General features: G+C 44.9%; 1 protein-coding gene and 1 long non-coding RNA gene across 2 annotated transcripts in view; one reads left to right on the top strand and one right to left on the bottom strand.

Moving 5' to 3' along the window:
- The window catches only part of EDDM13 (epididymal protein 13), a 17,919-nt gene extending 14,485 nt beyond the window's left edge, over positions 1–3,434 (top strand). The window contains exons 5-6 of the mRNA XM_025049643.1: positions 1,923–1,960; positions 3,407–3,434. Coding sequence (XP_024905411.1) covers positions 1,923–1,960; positions 3,407–3,434 — 66 coding nt within the window. The remainder of the gene's footprint in view (positions 1–1,922; positions 1,961–3,406) is intronic.
- Positions 3,435–13,933: 10,499 nt separating this feature from the next.
- On the bottom strand, positions 13,934–17,090 carry LOC112483067. The gene is made up of 2 exons (XR_003047497.1): positions 16,275–17,090; positions 13,934–15,740 (listed from the first exon to the last, which is right to left on the bottom strand). It is a non-coding gene; the product is annotated as an uncharacterized LOC112483067 (long non-coding RNA).
- Between the last annotated feature and the right edge of the window lie 10 nt (positions 17,091–17,100).

Here is a 17,100-nt window from a genome sequence, read left to right as displayed (position 1 = left end):
CCTTCCTTCCTTCCTTCCTTCCTTCTTTCCCTTTCGTCCTTTTTCTTCCCTCTCTCTTATCCCTCTCTCCATCCTCAGACTTGGATAGGAGCCACTCTCTTCTGTACTAACGCAGTCCCAGAGATTCCTATGAAATACTACCACTCATTTATTCCCTCCCTCCATCCCGCGTTCTCTTTCTCTCTCTCTTTCTTGCTCCATGAATAAATTTTTTTTATTTGCATTTACCTTTACACTGGTAATCTCCTTCCCCTCTCCCTCCCAACTCCTCTCTTCCCTCTTCCTCCCCCTCTTAATTTAGGGCCTATTTAGATAGGTGTGTTTTGTCAAAACGCCAGAAAAAGCAAAGTTAAAACCACCAGATGAGTAAAATCGCGTTAAATAAGAGTTTATTGTTCATTGCTCTTAAGAACCAAGTATTTACTGTTTTTATGGAGATGCTGATGATTAAACTCCCTTTAAATACATCATATTTTGTAAGGTGACAGGCATCAAAAGAGATGACCAAATCACTAAGTGGGAGTGTTTCATAGGCATCACTCTGTTAGAGAAGCAGATGATAGCTCTTATCTAAGCCCAAGGAGAAAATAAACTCCTGAAAAGCTTCCTGAAAGAGATGCCATCTCTGCTCCATTTGGTACAGACTTAGCCAATCAAAGGGTTGGGGGGGGGGAAGGCATTCCAGAAAGAGAAAACATGATATGCATGAGAGTAGAAGTATAGGAGTAGAGGCATGGCAGTAGAAGTATGGAAGCATTACTTGCAAGAAATGGCCAATAGTCATTCACTCATGCATGCATTCATGCCTCAAAATGTACAAGTGTAGCAGATCCCATTCTGGATGGTGGGGACTCAGGAAAACAAAACCCTTAAGGTTCCCGGGCCCATGGAGCTCACATGATAGGGGCAGGGGAACAGAAATGAAACATGTGGTGAGCTTCAGAAAAGGAAATGAATCAGGGGGATATCACAGAGCAGGTAGGCCAGAGGGGGTCTGGGGAAGCAATATTGAGATGGAGAAATGAACAAGTAGAAGGAGACTGCCTTGAGAATTGCTTGGAGATAGCTCAAGCGACCATGACCTGAGCAAAGTGACAATGTAAGGCAAAGATGCCAAGGCAGAAATGTGTGACCTTGAGGAACTAAAACAAAATCTATATGAGTGAAGAGGGGGAGAGGGCGTCCAGATCATGAAGGGGCCACATAGACCCTGGCAAGATGGAAAATTTCATCTTAAGTTTGGTGGCAAGCCCGTAGGCAAGATTGATTTGAGGTGTGAAAGGATAGCTCTGGTACTGTAGCATGCAGTGAGTTGGAATCAAGGCAACAATGGAAGCAGAAGGACTGAGAGAGGGTGGTCCGAGTGGCCTGGGCAGGATATTGGTGATTGTATGGAGATGAGGAGGGCCTTGTAGCAGCAGTTCAAGAAGAAGTGCTAATGGAGTGGGTAGGCCCAGGCTTGGGCTTGAGACATGGGTTAGGCCAGTGGTTCTCAAATGGAGGTGACTTTACCACCTAGGGAACACTCAGCAATGTCTGGAGGCGTTTTTGGTTGTCATGACTGGAGGAAGAGGTGCTAGTGGGAGAGGCCAGGGATGCTGCTAAATATCCTGCATTGCATAGGACAGCTCTCACAACAGAATGGATCAAGATGGGTCAAATGTCAGTAGTGATGAGGACGGTGTCACTTATGGGGGTTGGGAGAACTGGCTAGAAGATGGGGCAGAACATGGGAGCAGTGAGAGGTGAGGCTAGATAAATCATCAAGACCACCGGATATTGCAACAAGAGAGAAGGGGGAAAGAGAGGTAGGCAGGAAAGGAAGAAAGAAGGAGTAGGGAGAAAAGGAAGGAGAGAAGTTGACTTGCCTCACCCCTACCATTTCTTTCTGTTTCCGGTTCACTCCTTCATCAATCTCCCAGTGTTACTGTCACTACTGTAACCCAGAAGTGGACATCAGGTATGTTATGGCAGGGAAGAGGGTTTTGTCCACTACTGGGGTGAGAAGGCTTGGTTCCAACTGCCTAGTGTTTGAGTAGGGAACCTAAGGTGGGTTTAGACACTCCAATTGTAGGATCACAGAATTATATGAAAAATCCCAGTTTCATCACTTTTAATCTCAAGCCACTTAACATGGCCAGTGAAGAGAATTACAAATGATAAAGACATGGAGAACTGTAGGAATTCATTTATGAATTCTCTCAAATTTTATGTTGGGTTTTTAAAGTTGTGGTAAAATACAAATAGCGTGAATTTACTATTAGTGATATTTGATGCAGTCACAATGTTGTGCAACCATCGCCACTATCTAGCTCTGGAAAATTTTTAGCATTCCAAAAGAAAACCCTGTACCCATAAGTAGTCCCTCCACTCAGCCCCTGGCAACCACTAATCTATTCTCTCTATGGATTTACCTATTTTGGCCATTTTATAGAAATGGAGTCATATACTATGTGGCCTTGTGTGTCTGACTTTATTCACTTTGCATAATGTTTTCAAGGTTCATCCAGGTTGTAGCATGCATAAGTACATTATTCTTTTACATTGCTGAATAGTATTCCAGTGAATGGATATGCCACAATTATTTATCCATTTACTAGCTGAAGGACATTTGAGTTTTGTTCACCTTTTGACTATTGTGAATAATGCTATGAGCACTTGTGTACAAGTTTTTGTTTGAACAACTGTTTCCAATTTTTTTGAGTACATACCTAGTAGTCAAATTGTTGGGTCATTTGGTAATTCTGTTCAACTTATTGAAGAACTCATTCAGTAAATTTTTATTGAGCAACTACTCTTTCATGGATCCTAGACTTGTTAAAATGGTGAATTTTATGTTATGTGGGTTTTACTACAATTTAAAAAAACCTATAAAAAGGGATGGAGGCTGGAGTCACCCTTGGGCTGTAATTTGTAGACCTCTGCACTAGACTGTGAGCCCCTCTGGGAGCAAGAAGTCTACTTTCTCTGTCCCCGAGACTCCAGTGCTCAGAGCAAATCTTATATATTTGCTCCCTGCACTAACCCTGCATGATTCAGGGTGCCAGGCTGGGGGTACAGTGGGGCTGCAGCAGAGGAAGTCCCTGAGTTCATGGAGGTCACCCTCTAGTGGGAGGGCAGGAGAAAACTAGCGATCATATGAGATTTCCATAAGGCCAAACAGAGTGCTGTGGCAGAGAGGAGCTTTCTACTGGGTATTCAGAAGAACCCCTCACTGAAGCGAAGGTATTTGTACTGAGTGATGGGGAAGGGCCACTTGGCTGAGATGTAGGAAGAGTGTTCCATGTAGTGGAATAGCTGATGCGTTTGAGAGACAGAATGAGTGGAGCATAGTGAGTAAGGAGAGTGGTCTGGGATGCAAACTGATGCACAAATAAATTTCTCCCTTTTTTCTTCCCTTCCTTAGAAACGACCCCTGCTGTTCTTTTTATTGACCCTCCTCTACCTCAGCTCAACCTTCACAAGTCCTCTAACTCCCAGGTAGTCTCACCTCCCAAGAAACCAATCTGTCCCCTGGACTGCCAATTTGGAGCGTAAGGATTTGGGTCCTTTGAGGAAGAACACCTGTCTGTCCAGAGGCGCAGTAGGAAGGTGTCTCTGAGGGCCATGAGCAGATGGGCCCAGAGAGTAGCTGAGTGAACATCTGCAGGGGTTTCCTCAAAACTTCTCTTTCAGATGTCTTTCAACATTTCTTCACTGTTTCTATAATAAAATGTACGCATGTTGAAATGGCTGAATGCTCAGTTCTTCCATCACCCAACACTGAGAATTAACAATGCATAGAGTGGCAGGGGTGCCAAGAATTATATATATCATTTAATTCTGGCAACAATGTATAAAGAGGTTCTATTATTCTGCCTGCCTTTATGAAGAAAAGTAGGGCTTCGGAGGGATTGACAGTTTTTCCAAGGTCACACAAGTGACAGAGCTGATTTTTGACTCAGGTTTGACTCATTCCAAAGGCTCTACTTTTTTTTTTTTTTGGTATAAAGATTTAGGATTTCCTACTGAGGAAAGAAGGCTCTGAAGACATAGCCTTTTCTGCCACCCTTGGAGGAAAGCAATTAATAAGGAAATACTCTATTCCTCAGGGGGTAATTGTACATGCTTCAGCTACAATGGCTAAATGGGCATCTAAAAACTTCCAAAAGAAGCAGCTTCCTCTGACTTCTCAAGTCAACTAAACTTAATTAAAGGGGGAGTGGGTGTGGCTGTGTTCACACAAGTAGATCTGACTGGGCTCCCAGGAAGCTGTTGTCTTATAGCATTCATGTACAAATAAATAAATAAAAAGAAACTACTAAAAGGCACAGAAAACATACAGTAAGTTGATGACAAATGAAAGGGAATGCTGACTCCTTGTAGATGTTAGGTAAAAATGATGGTACCATGTCCTTTATCCTAGTGAAACCCTGTTGTAACTAATTCATAAACAAGTTTCATGAATTAGTTTATTATAAGAAAGGTTTTATATGCTAATCAGAAGCAGCCTAGGTGATTGACGTTATGTTTTTCTTACTTCCCCTACATGTCTTTAATGGCCTTTTACATCCAATTACCTTTTTCCTTTTGATGGTAGTGATGGAGGCCCTCTCAAATTGTATTTAAAACTGAATTTGTTAATGCGTCAGCTCATCACAGCAATCGATATCAGACATTCCCTGGTTTTATTAAGATATAATTGGCATATCACATTATATTAGTTTCAGGTGTACAACATAACAATTCAATATTTGTACATACTGTGAAATGACCATCACAGTAAGTCTAGTTAACATCTATCACCTCATATAGTTATTTTTTTTCTTGTGATGAGAACTTTAAGATACACTCTCTTTCTCATCCTCACAAAGATGTTAATGAGCTGGTGCTTACCACCTGCTCAAGTTATCTGAAAGGAGGAGTGCTTAGGAAAAGCCTTTGAAGAGCAGTGGTTCTCAATGGCTGACTTTGCTCCCTAAGGGGCATTTGTGAGAGTCTGGAGAAATTTTTGGTTGTCACATGGCGATGGGGGAAGGGGGACAGGGAGCATCTAGTGAGTAGAGGCCCAGGATGCTGCTCAGAACACTACAGTACACAGGACAGCCTCCTCCCCACCCCAAGAGCAAAGAATGATCAGACCCAAATATCAATAACGCTGAGGATGAGAACTATGGGTTAAGTTCGTGTATCTTTTTGTTCAAAACAAAATTTCCGAGGACGTTCTCCTGTTTGTATCCTTGGCAAATGGTGCCTGTGGGCATTGAATAAGGACCTGTTGACTGAATAAACGTATAGCACAGCCTGTTAACAAGTTCCAGAGCAGGAACGGAATGCCTGGTGCTCCAGAAAATTGGTAGTGACCTAGTTTGCCTGGAGACAGGTGTTAAAGATAAAAAGGCCTTTCAAAGTGAGAAGGTACTAACATTTGAGATTTAAAAAAAGAATAGCTATTCAGGAAGCAATGATTCAGGTAGAAGCCCAAAGAGTTCTCCAATTAGGAGACAAAGGGAGGGGCATTTATAAGAAAGGGGAGGGGAACAATTATGTCCACAGAAGAAAGGCATTGCTATTGGTGCAGATGACATAATATAGTGATGATAATTCTAAATAACCTTTTAAAATTTCAGTCCAGTAGTCATATCTGCTTTCTTGTTATCTTTGCGAACAGTTCTTTGGGGCACAAGCTTGCTTTAGTCCCAGTCTAAAGGTTATTTTGGCCTGTTTTAACATTCCAAAGGTTTGAGGCATCAGATGTGCTAGGCAGTTCCTCCCACGTGGCAGCAACGAGTCCATTTGAGTAGCTTCCATTTATTCACTTTGACACGGGTGTGAAACCATAGTCTAAGTTTCCAACCAAATTGGTAGAAAAAAATAATAAATAGAAGCTAATGAATGAATCCCAGCGAAGTCTCTCAGCAGCTACAGAAAGCAGGCACCAGTCAGTCATCCGTGCTAGTTGCTCCTACTGTACTACTGATTATTTAAATGAAGCCTCCCAGCCCCACAGAGACAGCTCACAGGAGCCCCTCTGGTCCCACCCCTGGCTCCTCCCACGACCGCCTGTTTCGTCCTCCTCCCCAGTCAGACGCATGCCTCCTTCCAGGGCACAGCCCGTGGCGTCATAATGCAAGGAGCGGAGAGCGTGAGGTGTTACCATAGTGACCAACAAGCTCAGAAACATCCGTGAATGACGGTGGAGCCCCCAACAACTGACCCCAAAGCATGCAGACAGGGTCAGGATCTGGCAAGCGGGGCAAGGGAAAGAAAGTGGGTATGCCTGGGTCAGGATCTTTCCTCAGTCCCATCAGCCACCCTGTCACCCAGTGCTCACTTCCGGATCCGGGTGGGGTCGCCTGCTCCCAGTCCCCTCGCAGCGAGCGGAACTACAACTCCTAGGAGACTCTGCGGCTACCTTGCTCCATTTTTCTCCTCCCTCCTTCCCGTTACTCCAGCAAATAACAGTTGGCGAAAACATTTTCGAGCATTTTTTATCCACAAACTCAGCCCTGGATGGAGGCATTTATATCACAGTATCTTTCTTTTTATAAACAAGTGCTCCAGTTCATCTGCCCTTTTCAGACTACAATACCCAGAAGTCTCTGGGCTGCCTTTTCCCAGGCCCTCAGTAGAAAGGTTGCCTTGGAGACAGCAAGACGCCGGAAGCCTGAAGAATAAGGCGGGGCCAAACTGCAAGAAGGATTTCGATTGGCGGAGAGGCCATACGGGCGCACATGCGCATTGAGTTGGCCTCGCGCGCAACTTTGGTCAGTGAGAGTACTGGGGTCCGCGAGCCTCGGTTACCTGGGCAGTGTTGCAGGTCGCGCGCGGGGCATAGGGGTAAGGCCGAGTCTGCGCATGCGAGGCTCCCCGGGCCTCGTTCCTGAGGCTAGAAGTGCGGGCTCTGAAGTACCCCGGGAAGTGAGTGCGACCCCTGGTTTTCCCGCTCCGGTCTCTGAATGGGATTTACAGCCTCTATGGTAACAACTCCTCAGTTGCATGTGATGTCATAGCTCCCCCTGAGGAGGAGAGAGCAGATTTGAAGAGGTTGTTGAATCTAAGCTGCGGTCTACCTTGTACTCCACTCCCCACCCTGAGAAGGGTGGATCGGTACCCTTTCACCCTCCCTGGGCCTCGGTTTCCCTTTTTCTGAAATGATCTTTGGAGCTGCTTCTGTGCCCTTTACCTGTTCTCGCCTTTACTAGTTCTCGGACCCCGGGCAAGGTACACACACTCTGTATCTAGGTTTCCCCATCTAAAACGAGGATGATGATAGAACTTGACTCTTAAGGTGGTTGTGAGGAGTCAGAAGCCTAAAGACAGTAATCACTCAAATGCTAGTGTCTCTATTTTTGTTTGTGGATTTGGACAAGTGCCTCTTCCCCTCTGGGATCTCAGTGTGTTGATCTGTACGACGAGGTCAAGAAGATATTTTTTTCAGTTCTGTTTCAGGCTCTCTCATTAGTGAGAGAATACGTGTGTCTGTTAACAACTAATGTTTACTAACCTTTTATATCAGGCTGTACCTCTTTTCATTGTATTTACTGTTGGACTATATTTATGGCACGTGATACTGATTTTCCATTTGGGGTCGTGCAACGAGTTTCATTTTGAAAGTACACTTTGTATATTCAGTGGTTCTCAGGAGCTGTAAAAAAAATAGTACTGTGCCCGGCTGCACCCCTGGAGATGGCCCCACCACTTGGTGGTAACCCAGTGCAGTTTTAAAGTCTTCAGAAGATTCTATTGTGTAGTAGGGTCACAAAACGACGACCACCGACTGTAGTGATCTGTGCTACTCTAATGCTCATTCATTTCTTCATTCCTAAATCCTAGAGAGGTCTTTGCTTGTCTCCTTTTTGGCTTCAGTCACTAACCCCTTCTCCTAACCTAACAGCTGGGGAAGACTCCATTACCTTGTCTCTTTCAGCTTGTAGAAGCTGCTAGCATTCTGTGTTGCCGTGGACTGAAGGTTTATGTTCCCCCTCCCTAAGTTCATATGTTGAAACCCCAATTCCCAATGTGATGGTATTTGGAGGTGGGGCCTTTGGGAGGTAATTGGGTTTGAATGAGGACATGGGGTGGAGCCCTCCACCCCCATGGGACTGGTGCCCTAGAGGCAAGAATTCAAGTCCGTTTCTAGACAGAGTGGAGGCACCAGGCCCCTCAGCTCTTGGGAGGTGGAGGTGGGATGAACGTGGTTGGAACTTAGCTCCAGAGCTAGGGCCTTCTATGTACATCATCGCACTAAGCTGGGAATGGGGGGCGATGCTCATCCCCAAACAGAATTATTTTTCCTTTTTGGAAACTCAGTGGATGATGTGCATTTTCAAACCCTTTCATCTGGAGCGAGTTAGTCGGAGGCACCAGAGCTGGACATTTCTGGAGAGTAAGCTCATGAGGACACGGTGGAGGTCACTCAGTGCCCTTAACCCGGAGAGGCCTGGAGGCAGGATCCACTCGGGGAACAGGAGCCGCTCTTGGGGGAATTGACCATCCCGGAGGACGAAGGGCCCCCACGTTAGGGACTTGGGAGGACCCCCACCCCTCCCGCCAGCAAGCCTGGGAAATCTCCGTGGGAAGCAAGGTGGCATCAGCGCGCCATCCGCGGGAAAGGCTTCCAGTAGCATTCGAACCTGCTCACCCACCAGAGGCTCGACCCTGGGAAGGAGCAGGCGAGCAGGGTAGCCTCTGTTACCCCTGAGCCCTGATGCTGCGCGGAGGACGCACGGGGCGTGGCCCTTCACGTGCACGCACTGCGCCTGCGTGCGCGTCTGCGCCCACCTGGAGGTGCACGTGCATCAGTGATACGGCTGCTGCACCCAATCGTCCTCGGGGGGCCACACGCCCTTGGATGCCGCGTGTGCAGGAAGGCCTTCACCCAGCGCCCCTAGCTGGAGCAGCACCTGTGCGTGCACTGCGGCGAGAGGCCCTTGGAGTGCCACCGGTGCGGACGGCCTTCGGTAAGTGCGCGCACCTGGCGCGGCACTGCGGGCCACACTCTGGAGCGGGGAGGGCGCACACTGCCGTTGCTGCTTGATGTGAGGGTAACTGTCACCGTACGTGAAGCTGCCCCTTGCTGAAGGCGGGGCAGACAGGCTGGGTCCGACCTGGTGCAGCTTTGGCCAGTCGGCCTTGGGGTGCAGGCGAGCCTGCTCTATGGCTTCCACTGGCCCTGGTCCCGGGGCCTCAGTGTCAAAGCTTTCTCCGCGGCAGCCACAGGAATTCTCCAGGCTGCTGCTGCTGTTCTCTGAACTCTTTGGCCCCAGAAACAGCTCTGTGAAGAGACTGGCTCGGAGCCACTGTCCTCCGTAAGCCACAGTATCTTCAAACTCTAGACCTTTACCATGTAGCCCACTCTGTCCTTTCTTCAGTACCACTCCCTCATTTATTCCTGCACCTCAGGATAGATGCTTCTCTCTTTCTAGAAATTCTTCCCTAATCTGAACCCTCTCACCACCCCTTCACAAGATCACCAATATCTGCACTGGATTCTCTCCTGTAAAGCTCCCTGACACCCTCCAGTGCCCAATTAGTTATGTTCTTTGGAGTTATAATTTTCTATCTGTCTCTTCTGCAGAGAAGAAACTCCACGAGGATACCATGCTGGGCACCAAGCATGGCCAACTGCAAGGAATTGAGCAGGCACTCGTTAGGGACCTTCATTCTACGGTCTTTCTCAATCCCTGACTTCAGTTAACAGTGTAATGACATCTTCATCCTTCACCACAAATTCATCCTGCAGTGCATCTCAGGTTTTCAGTACTTCATACCACATTAGGGAAAGGAATCCCTCCAAACCACAGACACATTGGTGGCCATCTAAGAGATTGCCTACTGAGGTTGATGTGGTGGTTCCAGCCTTAGTAAACTTAGAGACAGGTGGCTCTGTCTTTTGGTGTTGATGGAAGTGCTCTAAGAAAAGTCAGGTCTGGGTACAAGGATAGAGACTGGGACAGAGCAAGCTGCACTTGGCTGAGTGGCCCTGCTGAGTCACCCTGCTACAGGAGATGGCTTTATCATCAAGGCCAATTAGTTGCAGTAACCATTAACTAACTCAGAGTACTTTGTGAGGTTCTATGGATTTTTATGGGTATCCAAAGGTCAATAAACAAGCAGAGAATCAAAGAAATAAGGATGTATTTAAATCGTTTGGGTCAACTTAATTACTCTCACTTGCTGGCAACGTTTTCCAAGGTCACACAGCTAGTAGCTGACTCAGTTGAAGTCAGAATTTTTAACTTCTTTCTCATGTGAAGGCACTGCTACTCATTTACTCCCATGTTTTTTCTCCTTTCAGCTCTTTGCCAGTTGCTGGATGCTGAGATTCATGAGTCCAGCTTAGGTGACATAAACCAACGTGACAGCTTTGTGCAGTATGTCTATAGCAGAAGAACTTAAACTTTCATTCAGGCTCATTGTTAAGTCCAGAAATTTAAATGTGTTTTCTTCTAAAATTTCTCTAAGGCTACGGATAGGTGTCATTTTGTGATGGATGACTGTTTAATATTCAAAGACAGTGGGAATGAAGCGTTGATCTACATATGGGGAATAACCACTTACTTTGCCATTAGTGCGCATTCATGGAGGTTTTGTTCTGGCCACCGCAGGCTCAGTGCTCGCCCACAGACTCGTCATTGGGACCAAGGTGCATGGACTGCGGATGACCGTGCATGTCTCCTGGTGGCTAGTGTGGATCATATAAGCAACAGGTTGCTCGTCACAAAGGAAGACAATGTAACTAAATCTAGCTCGTTGTATTGAGGAGACATTGCTCGACAAAGTCATTTTTTTCCAACCACATAATACATTTCTGGGCAGTGGTTCCAAGTATAAAAGGCTCGGTAAGTCCTATTAGGGGCTCCCGCAAACTGAGCAAATGTCACCTGGGACAGGCAAAGACGTTTGCCCCCACCCAAACTGCACAGAACTAGGGAGACTCTGGTTGCACTCCCCAGTGGAAATGCCCCAGCTCAAGCTCCCCGTACACTCCACCCAACACTCCTGGTATTGTCACACCAAACTGAAATTTCTACAACACCCGCGTGGCAGAATGCTCACATTGACCTGCCCCGTGTTACAGGGCACAGCACTGTGTATAACATGCCTCCTCTCAGACAAGGAAAGTAAGGCTCCGAGGTATAAGTCCTCTCCTGTGGCTACCCAGGAACTGGGTGGGGACTTACAGAAACATTAGGGTTTTCCTGCAGCCCATGTTCCTCTCTATTAGGGGACTGTGTGGACTTCTTGTTGGCCCACAGGGAATTGAGGATTCCATGGAATCACATGGAAGAAGTCTAATGTGGTTTGGCGGGGGGGCAGCAGGGAGAGTATCCATGAAATCCAGTCCCGATACGTGGTTGTTCATTTGAGCCCTGGGAGATAAGCTGGAGTTGGCCAAGTGAGAGGGGTGGAGAGGAGTGCTACGTACAGAAGGGCAGGCCTGTGGACGCCTCTCAATTGCCTCCACTCCATACCTCTCATCACCCCAACGAAGAGTTAGAGAAACAGACATCTCACTCTAGAGTTTACACTCTGTCAACAGCCAGAGATGGCCTGCGACCAGAGACTAAGTCCAGTTTGTGTCCTGTGTGGATTACTGTCACAACCCATTAAGTGCTTTTCAGATCTTTCATTTGTTTGTATTCCGTGGTGTGCTTGTAAATATTTAACAAAAGACTGGGATAGAGTGAAGCCTTGACTTATAGCACTTGCCTTTTTCTACAATGTAAATACTCCCATCATGAAGGATTGCAATCTACCAATATGACATCAGTGACCGTCACAGGATGGCATTATCCTGTTATGTCCTTCACATGTGGGAAAATGTGGGAGAAGGACTTAAACTTGGCTGATTCAGGAGGTGCATGGGTTCAGTAAAGTAAAATGACTATTACTGTGAATGCATCATGTTCAAGAAATGAGGTCAGGATGGAGTAAAACAAAACACACAAGGTTAGATAAAGAAAAGGGAAATAAATAGCTAGTGCTTCTGGAATACTTGCATGCCTCTAAGTGGTTTGATATACAGGAAATAGAGTCACCCTGTGACATAGTTTCTACTGTAACCTCAGTACTACAGTTGGAGAAAACCAGGCCCAATGAGACCAAGCACTTAATCAGTGACTGAGCCCGGGTATTCAACACCTCACTAGGAAGGTGGTTTTGCCTTTCTTCATACTTACATCAGTTTTTAAGTTTTGCTGTTTCTGGAAGGTATGCTTTTTGTTAAAAACAAAGTCCCAATCTTATTTCTCCCTGGGAAATTCACCCTGTTGATTTTGTAGTGTTCTGTTTTACCTCTAAGTGTAATGTTTTGCCTTAAAATTTGCTTTGTCTGGTAGGGCTAGTAGGGCTGAACTAGCTGATGTTTGATAAATTATTTTCAGTGCAATGTCCCCCAAAATGCATATGTTGATATTCTAACCCCCAAGGTGGTTTTAGGAAGCGGGGCCTCTTGGTGGGGATAGTTCATGAGGGCTTTGTCCTCATAACAGTCATGCCTTTAAGCAGGAGACCCCAGATAGATAGATCCCTGACCCTTCCTCCATGTGAAGATGTGGAATTTAGGCATTGCCTGTGAACCAGGAAGCAGGTTCTCGTCAGACACTGAATGGGCCAGCACCTTGATCTTGGACTTCCAGCCTCCAGAACTTGGAGAAATAAATTCCTGTGGTTTGTAAGCCACCTAGTTTATGGTATTTTTGTTATAGATGCCCAAATAGACTGAGTTACAGAGTATACATTTTTCTCATTTTTTTTTATGGTCAACTTTTCCGTGTCCTTAAATATGCTTATGTATGGTGTTTGTCTTCAAACAACATACGATTTTTTAAAAATATGCAGGTTGTTAGCCTCTGCCTTTTCATTGTAGTAGTCATGGTTGGGGAGCTGGGTTCACTGTTTAATATTGGATGAGAAGGGACCAAAAAATACTGACAGCAGAAGCCAGAATGGCAGGACAAAATACGATAAGTGTGATTATACAAAAGCCAAAAGCACAGTGTTTCAAGAATGAAGAATTAAGTGAATGCTGCTGAGTAAAGGTGAGGAATGAACGTGTTAATTATATTGATGGATGCGGGCATCATGGTGAATCAACACAGTGATTCTAAGAGATGTATAGGTGGGGAAATTCCATTTATGGCATGACCAGACCTGCATCCCAGGAAAATGAGTAGATTCCTTTTAAAATGAATCCATTTAATATGTCCAGAAATAGTCCTAAGAGCATACAGCAAATAAACGTTGATTCAAGAAAATCTACTAAAATTTAGCACTATCTCCCCCTAGCTCCCAGAGGGCCCTCTTTTAAGTGTATAATGGCAGCGTCTCTCACCCTGCCCCCAGCTATCTGTTGCTGAGATTAAGTTCTGGGCAAGTGGATTTGAGACATGGACATTTGACATGGCAGAAGTTCTACGTTGGTGCAGTGCCACTGAGAATATTGGCTCATCGGGCAGGGGTTCCATGCCAGGAGGGGTGTTTTATAATCTACCCCGGATTTGATCAGGTATCACTAGGTGACAGACACAGAGGCAAATACCTATATGAGAAGATTTTATAACATATTTTCCAAAAGAAGGGGATCCACCGCTCCACATAGGGCCACATAGGAAAGCACCGTGTCTGGTCAGGAGGTAGAAAGGAGCCAGAGGAAAGCATGACCCAGAGCCTTTATAGTGGTTTCCTAGGGAAATGAAGGCAGGGCAGGGGAGACACCTTAGGATTGGCTAGTTCAAGTAATTTTGGTGGACTCTGAGCTATAAGGATGGTCTCCTGTCTGGTACCCAGCCCTGAGTCGATTTAGGACAGTTTGCTTAGTATAAGGGAACGGGAGGAGTGGAGAGCAATATTTAAAAATCATGAGATTTCTTTTTGAGGTGATAAAAATGTTCTAAAATTAATTTTGGTGATCGTTGCACATATCTATAAATATACTAAAAACCATGGAGTTGTGTACTTTATATGGGTGAACTGTATGGTATCTGTCTCAATAAAGCTTTTCTTTTTTTTTTTTTTTCTTTTTTTAAGGATTTAGTGTTAGGGCGAAATGTCAGATTGAAATAGATGACACTCTCTTCTCCTTCCCTATTCATCAATCACCTAGATGACAGAGATCATCCACACAAGAGGCGATCCCAGCTGGGAACCATCTGTTGTCATCTAGGATCAATAACCATAGATAGCAGATAAATCCAGGCAAGAACAAGTAAAGAATCAGAGAGACCCATGCTCTCATCTCCACATTCAACTCTTCCCCAAGTCATTCCTCAAGTCCAAGGCCAGAGTGAGCTAATCATGCCATGTCAGTCTGGATCACTTTTTGGGCTGTCCCAAATGCGTGTGTGGGGTAGACAGATTCAAACCTGATTCATTAAGTGAGCATATTAGAAAACTTTATTCAAGGCTACATATTCATCCCCTTGGTATTGCTCCAGAGAACCTTTAATTTTCATAAATCTTTGTTGTCCCCTTGTGTACAGTGTCCAGCACTGAGTTGCCCTAGGGAAAGCAGCTCAATTGTAAATCATCACCTACAATTCAGAGGAAATATGGGTTTGGTGTTCATATTTGAAATCCAGCTGGGTTCCTCTAATCATGACATCTATTTAGGGCATGTCTTTCGCAATCAACAGCTCCACAAATCTCTGATGTATAATTTCAGGAGCTCCAAAGGAGGGCTCTGAGTATCTCTAGAGATATGTGAACTCTTCTTACAGTTTAAATATGACACAAAACTTACATTACCCTAATTACACAAATCTTTCTCAACCCACCTTATGTGATGTAGTGGATGATGAAAATATTCTTTATATCACAATGTGTTGTGTGTTATACGTTACATTATGTGAATGTCATGTAATATGAATATGTTGTGTTAATGTATGCGCTCTATTTCTATTTGCTTGTAAGGGTCATTGTGATCTTCATGACTCTGGAGACCATCTTTATTTTGTTAGGATTCTACCATTTTACATCAACTTGGAAAAATACTTGGCACATAATAAAAATTAAAAGGAAATATTGGATAAATAAAAGAATAAATGAAATAAGCAAAAACAGCTTAAGATCAAGCTCTGGAATATCGTTGTGATTTCTGTATCAGACATTTCTGGTTTGAACCTTTGCTCTCAAAATTTCACTTGCTAAAAAAGTGTAATGTCTTTAAAGCGCAATTTTGTGTGTTTAAACTAGCAGCATTCATTTGTCCCTGCATCTGTTTCTCGGTTCATTTAACAATCTTGAGACTGGGAGGGGCCATCTTGTGATGAATTCCTTAGGGAAATCACCTTCCCAGACAGCAAGTGTTAGCTTCAGTATGTCAGCAGAGATCATGAAACCAAGGGGAAAAATGATAAAACCAAACAAGGCCCAGTTCTGGGACAAACTCGCTGCCTTAGACGAGTCCACAGGCCTCTTGGGGAAGGTTGCCTCATTCAGAGAATGAGCAGAACACGGCTTGATCAGGATTCAAAACATCTGACCCCTGCAACTCTGGTCTCTCTGTAGCCATGGGGTCTCTGGATGCATAAAGCTTTTTCTTCAGACCACACAGCTTCCCAAACTACCACCAAAGTCCCTCTAAATAGCAAGAAGAATTATATTCTTGGTAGATGGTCTGAAGAAAACACCAAAGAAACTGCTAAGGTACAGGTTTATCTTGAGAATTCTTGGATCTCTTGGTCATCCCTCTTGTTCCAGCACCACCAGGTACTCAGAAGACTTTCTCAGCCCAAGAAGCTTGCTCCAAGAAAACCCTGGAGGGGTGGAAACAGCAGGGGCTTTGGAGTCAGCAAGACTTGAATTCAAAAATCATCTCTTTTTCTGTGTGACCTTGAGCGAGTTACTTAATCTCCCTGTGCCTAAGTTTATACACCTGGAAATTGGAGATTTTAGTAGAAACGAACTAAGAGACAAGTTAAAAGGATGAGATAAAACCTTAAATGGAAAAACACTTTGGGTCAGGGACAACAATCAGTAAATGCTAGCTGCTACTACTAGTGGTGGTGGTAATAAGAAAAAAGCCAAGTAACAGTGTGTGTTAGCTGCTATTTTGATTAATACCACCTAGTCACCGAACTGGGAAACCAAAACTAGCTTCTCACATTCACCCTTAAATACCCAGTCCCCCAAAATGCGCTCATAGGGCCACACTAGTGCAAACACAAGCCCTGGTCCCCCACTACCTCACACACTGGGATTTCTAAGAAATATTTGTTCTCCAGGCACAGAACTCCTCAAACCCTTGGAATTTCCTAAGTGTTGAAAGTGATAAAAGAATCTTTTGTAACCTTCATCAGATGACTGGTTGTGGAAAGCCTCTAGGATGGGGGCTGGTTGCCAGGACACCAACGAAGCATCAGAGGGTTGAAACTTTCATTTCCACCCCAGACCTCCTAGGAGGGGCGAAGGGCTGGAAATTGAGTTTAATCGTCAGTGGTTTAGTCAGTCATGGCCATGTAATGAAGCCTCCATAAAAACCCAAAGGATGGCTTTTAGAGAGCTGCTGAGGGGTAAACACATGGAAGTGTGGGAAAAGTGGCACGCTCAGGGAACATGGAAGCTCCAAGGCCCTTCCCATGTACTTTGGCCCATGCATCTCTTCCATCTAGCCATCCTGAGTTATATATCCTTTTATGATAACCAGTGGTCTAGGAAGTAAAATATTTCTCTTAGTTCCATGAGTCACTCTAGCAAATTAACCAAAGCCTAGAAGGGGAATCATTTGCTGGTCAGTCTAATGCACAGGTGAAAACCTGGACTGTGATTGGCAGCTGATGTTGGAGACTTGTGTGGGGGTTAGCGACAGGCTTGGGGACTGAGCTGTAGGAGCTGACACTATAGCCAGCTACATAGTGTCAGAATGGGTGTAAGACATTCAGCTGATGTGTTGGAAGGAAAACTGCTTCATGGTGGGGAAAAAAAATCCACACACTGGCATTGGAATCAAAATTATATATACATACACATGTATAAAAATACAAAAATTGGGTCTCTACACTCAAGGTCTCAAACAGTGATTTCCTATACACAAGCACAAAAACTGGGCTACATACATATACAAGGACACTTCCACAAACACACACATATTCACAATCCGTGATACCACACACGCAC

The sequence above is a fragment of the Pteropus alecto genome, unplaced genomic scaffold, assembly GCF_000325575.1.
Source record: "Pteropus alecto unplaced genomic scaffold, ASM32557v1 scaffold326, whole genome shotgun sequence".
In the NCBI taxonomy this organism is placed as follows: Eukaryota; Metazoa; Chordata; class Mammalia; order Chiroptera; family Pteropodidae; genus Pteropus; species Pteropus alecto.
Note: the sequence above shows the minus strand (reverse complement) of the source record. Positions and strands in the feature narration are given on the sequence as shown.